Source organism: Oncorhynchus keta, chromosome 28 (assembly GCF_023373465.1).
Source record: "Oncorhynchus keta strain PuntledgeMale-10-30-2019 chromosome 28, Oket_V2, whole genome shotgun sequence".
Lineage (NCBI taxonomy): Eukaryota > Metazoa > Chordata > Actinopteri > Salmoniformes > Salmonidae > Oncorhynchus > Oncorhynchus keta.
The window spans coordinates 49,501,692-49,513,514 of NC_068448.1; the positions used below are offsets into that span (position 1 = coordinate 49,501,692).

Consider the following 11,823-nt stretch of genomic DNA (forward strand, 5'->3'; position numbering starts at 1 on the left):
TCCTGGAAACTATTTGGGAAACACCCACCAGCTGTCCCTACAACACAGACTCATGCACAGATACGGGTCTAGGGGTGCTTGAGCACTTGCCCTTTTCCCCACCTATAAGAAAAATGTAAGAACTGTTTGAAAAGACTGCCTGAAATGTAAGCCTGTTTTGGTGGGATGGAGCTTTGTCCTTTCCAATGTGACATCACCATGCAGTGAATTTGTTAATAACAGCTAGGTTTCTGTTTTCCCCTTTCCCACTCAGAGACAGTACTAGCAAAATTCCTGCTTGAGAAATGCACCTTTGCGAAGAAGCTATTATGTTTCTTTTTGACCATTTTAATTGAAAACAATCACAGTAAGGTACTTAATTGTTACCCAGACAGAAATTATTTGATATTTAGATAAAAACGGTTGCAATGGACCTTTAAAACCAGATTGGGGAGGTTTGACCGCCTGTTGAATGGTTGAAAACCATCTTATAAACATAAGGCATGGTTAGGTAGAGACTCCTGCTGATAAGTCTTGATGTTCACCTTGTCCCCCATGTTGATCTTGCTGAAGCGGAACGTGCTGAGGCGGGAGTTGGCTCCCTTCACGGCCGGCTCGATAGTCTCGCGGAACAGCTTCTCTATGAACTGGCAAATATACGGCCACATCTGTCTCACAGTCTGTAGGGCCAGAGGGAGGGGGAACGGATTAGTAAGTTGGTACCGGGCATTCTGATCATACAGTAAGTCAACACAGAAATGTAGGAGGCAGAGTGAAGGAGCTGAATTCACTGAATTAATTCTTTAATATCAGGTCCCATATTCACAAAGTGCCTGTTATTCAGCTGTCTCCATAGGATAACCCTTTGAAGAACCCTTTCTGGTTCCAGGTAGAACCCTATTTGAACATTTGACCTGGAACCAAAATGTATCTACACCGTAAAACCAAGCAGGAAAAGTAGGTCTTCATCTAAATAGAAGTGGAAATTCTAACAGTATGTTCCTCTTTGTTCTTGTACCTTGTTCAGCCACTCTACTCTTTCCACATCTGGGAAGTTGACCTAAAGAGAAAAAAAGTAAAGACATCATTACTGTTTACATGGTCAAAACTGTTTTATTTGCCCAGTACCAGTAGTCACTGATTCCATCTAAACAAACACATTGTACATTGTTATTTTAAGTGAAATAGCTGTTGGACATGAGATATTCTGCCTAGGTTTAGCAGAAGTGTGGCTGCTGCCTGCGTTGCATCCTAAATTGCACCCTATTGCCTATATTGTGTCCATAGGACTCTGGTCAAAATTTGTGGACTATTTAGGGAATAGTGTGCCATTTGGGACGTAGTCCTGCAGTACTCCTGAACCCCTCCTGGTTATTACAAAGATATAACAGTACTGGAGCTGGAGACTCCGCACAGTATGAGCATCAGTGAAAGAGAGGAGAGCCCTGAGCATACACATTGCCCACATACTGTACCTACACGTACACACGTACACACACACAAACCACATAAATAAATAACACTGGCTCTCATAAGCCAAAAATCATCATAGTCAAAAAGCAAATATTTTCTAATTAGACTACCACACCTTTCCAGCACAACACAGAGGAAGTGTGCTGTCATGCGTTATCCCCTTAGGAGCAGCGGCTCCAGCGGTGTAGCCGTGGAACGAGATTGCATGTGAGAGCTACAGGAGGCAGTAAAGCTAACGCGGGTGAGAAAAGAGCTGATGCAGCATTAGCGTGACAGCGTAGAGGAGCATAGGATCAGACAGTGAGAGGAGTGGGAAGTAGGGAGATAAACTACTGCTGGGTTTGACAGATTCAAGCCTAGCTTTTTTTACATGCCACAAGTGCCTCTGTTATGCAATCAGGAGCACTCAAGTGGACATGGTTTCTATTAACCTGACACATACTATAAAGCAACTGTCACGCCTTGGTCGAAGTAATGTATGTTTGTCTTCATTTATTTGGTCAGGCCAGGGTGTGACATGGGTTATTGTGGTGCGTTTTTGTCATGGGGTTTTTGTGGGGTGTCTAGCATAGTCTATGGCTCCCTGAGGCGGTTCTCAATCAGAGTCAGGTGATTATCGTTGTCTCTGATTGGGAACCATATTTAGGCAGCCATATTCTTTGAGTATGTCGTGGGTGATTGTTCCTGTCTCTGTGTTTGTTGTTACAAGATTGGCTGTATAGGTTTTCACGTTTCGTTGTTTTGTATATTTAGTTATTTCATGTATCGTTCATTTTGCATTAAAGAACATGAGTAACCACCACGCCGCATTTTGGTCCGACTCTCTTTCAACAGACGAACGCCGTTACAGCAACAAATTCACAAAATAGTGGTCAGAGGATAGTGCCTTGCGGATACATCATTTACTCAACGAATAAATGAGTGATATCAAATTACTGTGCAACAGTCAAGAGGTACTTCACACCTCACAACAGAAATTGAGATTAATTTAAACGCAGTACTGTCCATTTAAGTGGATTGAATGGGGATGCTGTTATTTAACTATGGAAATACTTTCAAAGCATATTATAGAAGCAACTTGGATCTACTTATTTAAAAAACATTACACACCTGGAGGTATACAACTTCCATACAGTAGCTACCTTGACATGTTACTTATGTCTCACAGGAGCCTGAATAAGCAGCAGGATTTTACATTAGTATGGGCAGTGCTACACAGCAGCCTATGACTCACAGCAGATTTATTTTTCAACCAAAACAAACAGGAGCAGTCGGCAACCCCAATTTAGTTATGACATTTTAGCAATGTTCTGATGCAACTCACTAATTTTATGCTACACAAAGATGAATAACCTACAGTTCTCTAAACGAATTCAATCTGTTAGTAATTTGATTTATTTCACCCGTTACTGAGATGATTGTTCCAGTTTACATGATTGAGGTAGTCTCAATACTACATTTTCCCTACCCTGGCAGTCATTCTGAGTGCAGCTTGCGGGTGATTAACAATTCCACTTGTTGGATATCCTAACTTTCTCTGGATTCCAATAGGAATTACACATCACTTTGTATGCCAGCATAATGTAATTTGCAGGCCTGATGTGGCCTGTAAACCAGGAGATTCCTAACATCACTGTGTTAGGGTATAACTAGGCCCTCAATGAAAGGTCTTATGATATACAGCACCAGTAAAAGTTTGGACACACAAACTCATTCAAGGCTTTTTCTTTATTTTTACTAACTATCAAAACTATGAAATAACACATATGGAATCATGTAGTAACCAATTTTTTAAACAAATCAAAATATATTTTATTGTTGAGATTCTTCAAAGTAGTCACCCTTTGCCTTTACTGTGCAGCCATATTCATCGACCTGGCCAAGGCTTTCGACTCTGTCACCACATTCTTATTGGCAGACTCAACAGCCTTGGTTTCTCAAATGATTGCCTCGCCTGGTTCACCAACTACTTAATCGAAAGAGTTCAGTGTGTCAAATCAGAGGGCCTGTTGTCTGGACCTCTGGCAGTCTATGGGGGTGTCACAGGGTTCAATTCTCGGGCCGACTCTCTTCTCTGTATACATCAATGATGTCGCTCTTGCTGCTGGTGATTCTCTGATCCACCTCTACGCAGACAACACCATTCTGTATACTTCTGGCCCTTCTTTGGACACTGTGTTAACTAACCTCCAGATGAGCTTCAATGCTATACAACTCTCCTTCCGTGGCCTCCAACTGCTCTTAAATGCAAGTAAAACTAAATGCATGCTCTTCAACCGATCACTGCCCACACCTGACCGCCAGTCCTGCATCACTACTTTAGACGGCTCCGACTTAGAATATGTGTATAACTACAAATACCTAGGTGTCTGGTTAGACTGTAAACTCTCATTACAGACTCACATTAAGCATCTCCAACCCAAAATTAAATCTAGAATCGGCTTCCTATTTCGTTACAAAGCATCCTTCACTCATGCTGCCAAACATGCCGTCGTAAAACTGACCATGCTACCGATCCTCGACTTCGGCGATGTCATTTACAAAATAACAAAATAGCCTCCAACACTCTACTCAACAAATTGGATGCAGTCTATCACAGTGTCATCTCTTTTGTCACCAAAGCCCCATATACTAACCACCACTGCGACCTGTACGCTCTCGTTGGCTGGTCACCATAGCAGCACCCACTCGTAGCACGCGCTCCAGTAGGTATATCTCACTGGTCACCCCCAAAGCCAATTCCTTCTTTGGCCGCCTTTCCTTCCAGTTCTCTGCTGCCAATGACTGGAACAAACTGCAAAAATCACTGAAGCTGGAGACTCATATTTCCCTCACTAACTTTAAGCACCAGCTGTCAGAGCAGCTCACAGATCACTGCACCTAAACATAGCCCATCTGTAAACAGCCCATCCAACTGCCTAATCCCCATACTGTATTTATTTATTTATCTTGCTCCTCTGCACCCCAGTATCTCTACTTGCACATTCATTGTTCTCAACTAGCCTACTTGGTTAAATAAAGGTGAAACATATATATATATTTAAAACTTCTCTAGGGTAGGTGGCAGCATTTGGAATTTTGGATGAAAAGCATGACCAAATCAAACAGCTTTCTACTCAGGCCCAGAAGATAGGATATGCATATAATTAGTCGATTTGGATAGAAAACACTCACACTGTTAAAATAATGTCTGTGAGTATAACATAACTGATTTGGTAGGCGAAAACCTGAGACAAATCCATTCAGGAAGTAGGAATGTTTTTGTTGTTGTTGTTTTCTATTCAATGCCATTACCGTATCCATAGACTTAAGACTCAAATTGCAGTTCCTATGCCTTCCACTAGATGTCAACAGTCTTTAGAAATTGTTTCAGGCTTGTATTCTGAAAAATGAGGGAATAAGAGCAGCCTGAATGAGTAGACCCTGCCGTGTCAAAGAGCTTTTTCTTGCGCGCGACCAGAGAGTGCCTTTCTTGTTTACCTTTTATATTGATGACGTTATTGTCCGGTTTAAATATTATAGATTATTTAGGCTAAAAATAACCTGAGGTTTGAATATAAACATCGTTTGACATGTTTCTATGAACTTTACAGATACAATTTTGATTTTTTTGTCTGCCGTTTGTGCCTGTGGATTACTGAAGAAAACACAAACAAAATGGAGGTTTTCGGATATCAAGAGAGACTTTATCGCACAAAAGGAACATTTATTGAATAAATGAATGTCTTCTGAGTGCAACCATATGAAGATCATCAAAGGTAAGAGATTAATTTATCTCTATTTCTGACTTGTGTAACTTCTACTTGGCTGGTTACTGTTTGTAATGATTTGTCTGCTGGGCTATGTTCTCAAATAATCGTAAGGTATGCTTTCGCCATAAAGTAATTTTGAAATCTGACACCATGGTTGGATTCACAAGAAGTTAATCTTTAAACCAATGTAAAATAGTTGTATCTTTTCTGAATTTTTATAATGAGTTTCTGTATTTGAATTTGGCGCTCTGCAATCTCAATGGATGTTGGCCAGGTGGGACGCTAGTGTCCCACATACCCTAGAGAGGTTAAATGACAGCTTTGCTGAGCAAATGTGTCTCCTAGAGGACAGGAAGCTTTTGTATAGATCATGGTTTCAGATACCGCCTTCTCCCCCTCCTTCTCCTTCTCCTCAGAAACACAACCCAAGTGGCACGTTTCAGCGTCTCAGTCTGAGTGAGCAGCTGGTCGTGTCCAGAAAGAGAAAGCTGAGCACCAGCGTTCAGTCTCTCCTTCAGTGCCTGAGGCATACCTATTAGAGGTCGACGATTATGCTTTTTCAACTCCAATACCGATTATTGGAGGACCAAAAAAAGCAGATACCGATTAAAATTGGCCAATTTTTAAAAATGTATTTATTTATTTGTAATAATGACAATTACAACATTACTGAATGAACACTTTTATTTTAACTTAATACATCAATAAAATCAATTTAGCCTCAAATAAATGATGAAACATGTTCAATTTGGTTTAAATAATGCAAAAACAAAGTGTTGGAGAAGAAAGTAAAAGTGCAATATGTGCCATGTAAAAAAGCTAACGTTTAAGTTCCTTGCTCAGAACATGAGAACATATGAAAGCTGGTGGTTCCTTTTAACATGAGTCTTCAATATTCCCAGGTAAGAAGTTTTAGGTTGTAGTTATTATAGGAATTATAGGACTATTTCTCTCTCTCCCATTTGTATTTCATATACCTTTGACTATTGGATGTTCTTATAGGCACTTTAGTATTGCCAGTGTAACAGTATGGCTTCCATCCCTCTCCTCGCCCCTACCTGGGCTCAAACCAGGAACACATCGACAACAGCCACCCTCGAAGCATCATTACCCATCGCTCCACAAAAGCCGCGGCCCTTGCTGAGCAAGGGGAACAACTACTTCAAGGTCTCAGAGCGAGTGACGTCACCGATTGAACCGCTATTAGCGCGGCCCCGCTAACAAGCCAGCCATTTCACATCGTTTACACCAGCCCAATCTCGGGAGTTGATAGGCTTGAAGTGCTGCACGAAAGTGCTGTTTGAATGAATGCTTACGAGCCTGCTGCTGCCTACCACCGCTCAGTCAGACTGCTCTATCAAATATCAAATCATAGACTTAATTATAACATAACACACAGAAATACGAGCCTTAGGTCATTAATATGGTAAAATCCGGAAACTATAATTTTGAAAACAAAAAGTTTATTCTTTCAGTGAAATACGGAACTGTTCCGTATTTTATCTAACGGGTGGCATCCATAAGTCTAAATATTCCTGTTACATTGCACAACCTTCAATGTTATGCCATAATTACGTAAAATTATGGCAAATTAGTTTGCAACGAGCCAAACTGTTGCATATACCCTGACTCTGCGTGCAATGAATGCAATTTCCCTAGTTTAATATTGTCTGCAAACCTGGATTTCTTTTAACTAAATATGCAGGTTGAAAAAAATATACTTCTGTGTATTGATTTTAAGAAAAGCATGGATGTTTATGGTTAGGTACATTCGTGCAACGATGGTGATTTTTTCGCAAATGCGCCTTTGTTAAATCATCCCCCATTTGGCGAAGTTGGCTGCCTTTGTTAGGAAGAAATAGTCTTCACACAGTTCGCAACGAGCCAGGCGGCCCAAACGGCTGCATATACCCTGACTCTGCTGCACAGAATGCAAGAGAAGGGACACAATTTTCCAACTTAAAATACATTTATGTTAGCAGGCAATATTAACTAAATATGCAGGTTTAAAAATATATAATATATGTATTGATGTTAAGAAAGGCGTTGATGTTTATGGTTAGGTACACATTGGTGCAACGACAGTGCTTTTTTCGCAAATGCGCTTGTTAAATCACCCGTTTGGCAAAGTGGCTATGATTCAATGATAAATTAACAGGCACCGCATCGATTATATGCAATGCAGGACAAGCTAAATAAACTATTAATATCATCAACCATGTGTAGTTAACTAGTGATTGTTAAGATTTATTGTTTTTTATAAGATACGTTTAATGCTAGCTAGTGCCTTACCTTAGCTCCTTGCCGCAATCACATAACAGGTAGTCAGCCTGCCACGCAGTCTCCTTTGTGGAGTGCAATGTAATGGGCCAAGTTAGGAAAACTTGAAATCGGCCCTAATTAAACGGCCATTCCAATTAATCGGTGATAAAATAATTTATATGTTTAAAGATAATGATTAAATAATTCTACCCTGAAACTTAACCATTAGGGATTATAGTTTATGTAGCATGTATAAGGAATAATTAAAGTATTAAACATAAGTGGACTGGGAGGGAGAGAAATGTGTGTGTTTGTGTGTGCCTAAGAAAATACTGAGAACAATTAAACTGTGGTTGACCCAACCTGGCAAGAACTCTGAGAAACTTATGATAGGACAGGGAGTACTTCTCAAGGTTTCCCTAATCTCGGGGGAATGGAACTGTCGGCTGTGTAGTGATACACAGGGGTGAGAACTCTGGAGAAGGATACAACTCACCTACTGTTCGTGTGTATGCATGTGCGTAGGATACCTACTGTTTGTGTGGAAGTATGTGCACAAGTATAAAATGGATGTCTTTGTATATTAGACTTGAGAATGCTCTCGTGAATACACATTTTGACTATTGTAAGCTGGGAACTCTGTCCGTTTCATTTAAACCAGAACCTTACAAACTCGGTTGCAGACTGAGTAGATGAATTGACATTTATGAACATTGATAACGAAATTCTCATAACAATTTGGTCCTTTGAGCCGGATTCCAATACCTGCCCCTGTCGTCCCGAAGTAACACTCCGAAAACCGTGCACCTGCGGGTCCTTGACCCAAAAATGAAAGACCTGTCCCCTGACATTGGGGTTCTATAACAGGCCGGTATATATCTAAGGTTGACAGAGACGGTGACGGAATCCAACTATCATTGCTTTTCCCATCCTACAAGAAAAAGATCAGTAAATCTTTATTCACGGATTTGGGGAATTGACGTTCGGGCTACATTTAGAGAAATATTTTTAATGATTGTTGTGTGGTTTGGACATTGATCTTTAGAATCCGATGGGCATACTGATCTGGTGACCTGTCTTTAGAATTTTGTGTAGAGAACCCTGATTTAGGTAGTATTCTATGCAATTGGAAGACAGAAATTGGATGTAGAAGCCACCTAGGAAGGAAGAAGTCCCCAGTGACTCGTCTGAAATGACACGAGGTATCTGCAGTACCAATGTAAACTAGCTAATTTTGAGATCTAAGCGGAACCTGATCAAGAGTATATTAGTGAGTCTGGAATGACACAAGGTATCTGTGGCCACTACCAAATGCTATCTGTGGCCACTACCTATGTAAACTAACGAAAAGGAGGTATATACGTAGATTGTGAGAATATGTCGTAGTAATGGAGAAAGAAGTACGAATTTAAGAGACGTCTAGATGTAGGAAAATAATAATGAAGTAGATACATAAGACGTGTAGATAGTCGAGGGAAACAGCAGGTCGAGGGTTAGATACCTGGCTGTCTGAAGCCCGGAAAAGAAGGTAAGAAGGCAAGTATAATAGTATAATATACTGACTCACTGAATCGTTGCTGCTGGCAGCTACCGGCTTGGAGCAGCACTGAGGCAGACATTTCATTTACTTCTAAATCGAGTTAAGTCCTCTTTAGAGAGAGACCTTCAGAGCTAGTTCATCACACTAACTCCAGCAGGGTTTTATACACACTAAAAGTTGATGAAGTACCCGCAATAACTACTTTAACAGAGCCCTTTGGAAAGATGTGTCTTAGGAGAGAAGTCACAAGGCATGGCAGTGTGACAAGCCAAACATTTAGGATAAAAATAGGGTGAAAGTTGATTTCCACCTACGTTTTTCCCCATTAACCAAATGAGTAGTCACCTTGTCAGCTAAAAAGAAAGAGACAGACAAACAATGATACTATCCTAATTTGACACTTGCTGAGTAGATCTCAAGCAGCTTATAAATTATGAATAATTATCCTCATCAAGTATAGGCCTAGTTGACGTCTTCAACTTGAGTCAGGCGGCATTATTGACAAGTTGCGTTTAAGTTGGGGGGTTTCTCCTATGGCCCTACGTTTTGCTCGCCTGAGTGCCAGACTGTTTTTGCCATCATACCAACTCCTTGTCACTCATCGTCATGCCAATGATTGTACAATCAGACCTAGAACCAGGTAAACAATAAGTGATGGTTCGATTGGGTGCATCTTCCAGGCATAATCATGCATGCAAGATGTTATTAGTTATGTGATTGGGGCCCATGTGTCCCTCCCACTCTGGTGTCCGGTTTACCATTGTGCAATGCTGTATTTAGAGGGGCTTTGTCTAATGTCACTACTGGGGACAGCTGTGTGATCAGAGCTTTACAGGTCAACACTGTTCTGTGTTCAGATCCCAGAGTGATGGTTTTCTTAGAAACTCAAAAACAACTAAATGATTCATGTGTGCTGTGCACTAGGCTTATTTGGGTTATAGAAAAAACATGTTCAAATACATTTGATGTAGGCTAATCAAATGTGGTAGTAATATAGCCATATAATAATAATCCAGAGTGGCTAACTGAATAGGGGGATAAAGATAACATTTTGTGCACTTTTTTTGGTGGTCCCTTTATAAATGCATCTTGGTCTTACCCATGATGGCAAATCAGAAGCTGTCAGACTTTGTTTGACAGTTCTCTCCTCCTGTTCAAAGAACGCCAAGGCTCTGTACAGTCGGGTGTTCTTGCATCCTGTGTTTCTCCTCCACCAGAAAAATATTACAAGTCCTATTAAGAGCCAACTGAAACTGAATTCAAAATATCCCAAAACATATATGGGAAAAATGAGCACGAATGTCTTTGTAAACTGAATCCATGTCTGAGTTAGTTCACCGACGGAAGACCCAGACTTGTCATCGATGGTGTCTGCCGGTGGAAATACGTTTGTATTGGGGCCGGTGTTAACCGGGCTCGGTGTGTTTTGTCCATCCTCCTTTGATCCAGCGGAGCTCCCATTATGTGCATGGGCGCTTCGTACAGCCGTCATACTGTCTATTGACATTCGTTTCTTTGCGCCCACAGTTTTGATGGGATGTTGGAGTAAAGGCCTCAACAACAGAACCTTCTTCTATTCTTTATTAAACTGTCACCAATGTTAAACCTCCTGCGCGGAGAGCGCGCAGAGCCTCTCGGAGTCAACCCCAGATTGCGCTCACGTTAGTTCAACCGCATCTGAGCCCATTTTGCCCTGGAAAAAGTGGCCATTGATTATTCTTCCACGCTGCAATAAAGTATACGCGCAACCATCTCATTTGCCTAATTTTCTTGTCTCATTCTTCAATAATATCACGCTGCTTCCCTCATACCACGCAGAGATCGGATAGTCCTCCACTTGCAATAACCTACAACAGCCGCACTCTTTGAACGCACTCCTCTCCCAGCGCACGTTTGCGTTCTGTACTACTTCAGGGTCGTCACGAGCTTCTACCAATCTCTTTCCACAAAGTCATAACCCCCGCCCATTTCTACACTCAGCTGAGTGATTTAAAAAATGACATCCGTGTGTCTAATTAGGGATGACACGTATTGTGTTACTTTTAATCCAATCCCAGTGTTGGCTAAACATGATTTGTGTAAAAAAAATCCCTGCAGTTAATGTGTTAAATGTGAAAAACCATACAACACACCCAAGATGTGTTAGATTATTAACCAATCACATTCAGCTAGTGGAAACCCTCCTTCAAGGAACTGTAGGTCAAGGAATAGCTTCATGTGACACAAAATCGCCACCCCATGCCCAACATCTGTAGAGACCACTACATATTTCAGGAATAGCAACATTCTCTAGTCTCATCATCTCTGTCACACATCAATAAAAACTTTGAATAGCTTTCAGTGTGATCAATGCAGTACCTCTGCCTAATAATCACCATCATCATCATCATTTTAACTGACTGGCTCCCAGGCTACACTAAACAAAACTAATAAATACAGATTGCAATTTTTAATAAATAATGAAAGGCTTCCCGATAGAAATGGAATTGAGTAATCTAAGAATTTTGTCATTCTATTTCTATGGACTGAACTGTGTATCCATGGTGATTTGTTCTTTCTTGCAGAAATTGCTATTTGATCGATTAAAGATCCTGTTGTCAAGGGAACATGACACATTTACCTTAGTTTCAGTGCGATTGTGCAATCGAAATCTGTTGCCATGGCACTGGATAATGTCAACACAAGTTTGGAATCTTTATTTCTGAAATCAGTTGAATATTTCACAAGGAAGAACATACAGGCAATAACATGCATCCTGAGAAGGTAAACTGGCGACTAGATACACAACATTTGTACGCATATGTGTGGTCGAATGTA

The 11,823-nt window shown here is 40.7% G+C and overlaps 1 protein-coding gene across 4 annotated transcripts in view; it reads right to left on the reverse strand.

The window, feature by feature from the left end:
- Positions 1 to 10,914, reverse strand: part of LOC118361539 (extended synaptotagmin-2-A-like) — a 34,732-nt gene extending 23,818 nt beyond the window's left edge. For 3 of the 4 annotated variants that reach the window (XM_035741553.2, XM_035741551.2, XM_035741552.2), the window contains exons 1-3: positions 10,106 to 10,912; positions 998 to 1,039; positions 525 to 659 (exon numbers count right to left, since the gene is read on the reverse strand). In XM_035741553.2, the coding sequence (XP_035597446.1) occupies positions 525 to 659; positions 998 to 1,039; positions 10,106 to 10,513 (585 nt within the window). In that variant the 5' untranslated portion in view covers positions 10,514 to 10,912. Of the gene's footprint in view, positions 1 to 524; positions 660 to 997; positions 1,040 to 10,105 lie in introns of all 4 variants that reach the window. The other variant, XM_052483234.1, reaches the window with a different exon arrangement.
- Positions 10,915 to 11,823: the final 909 nt, after the last annotated feature.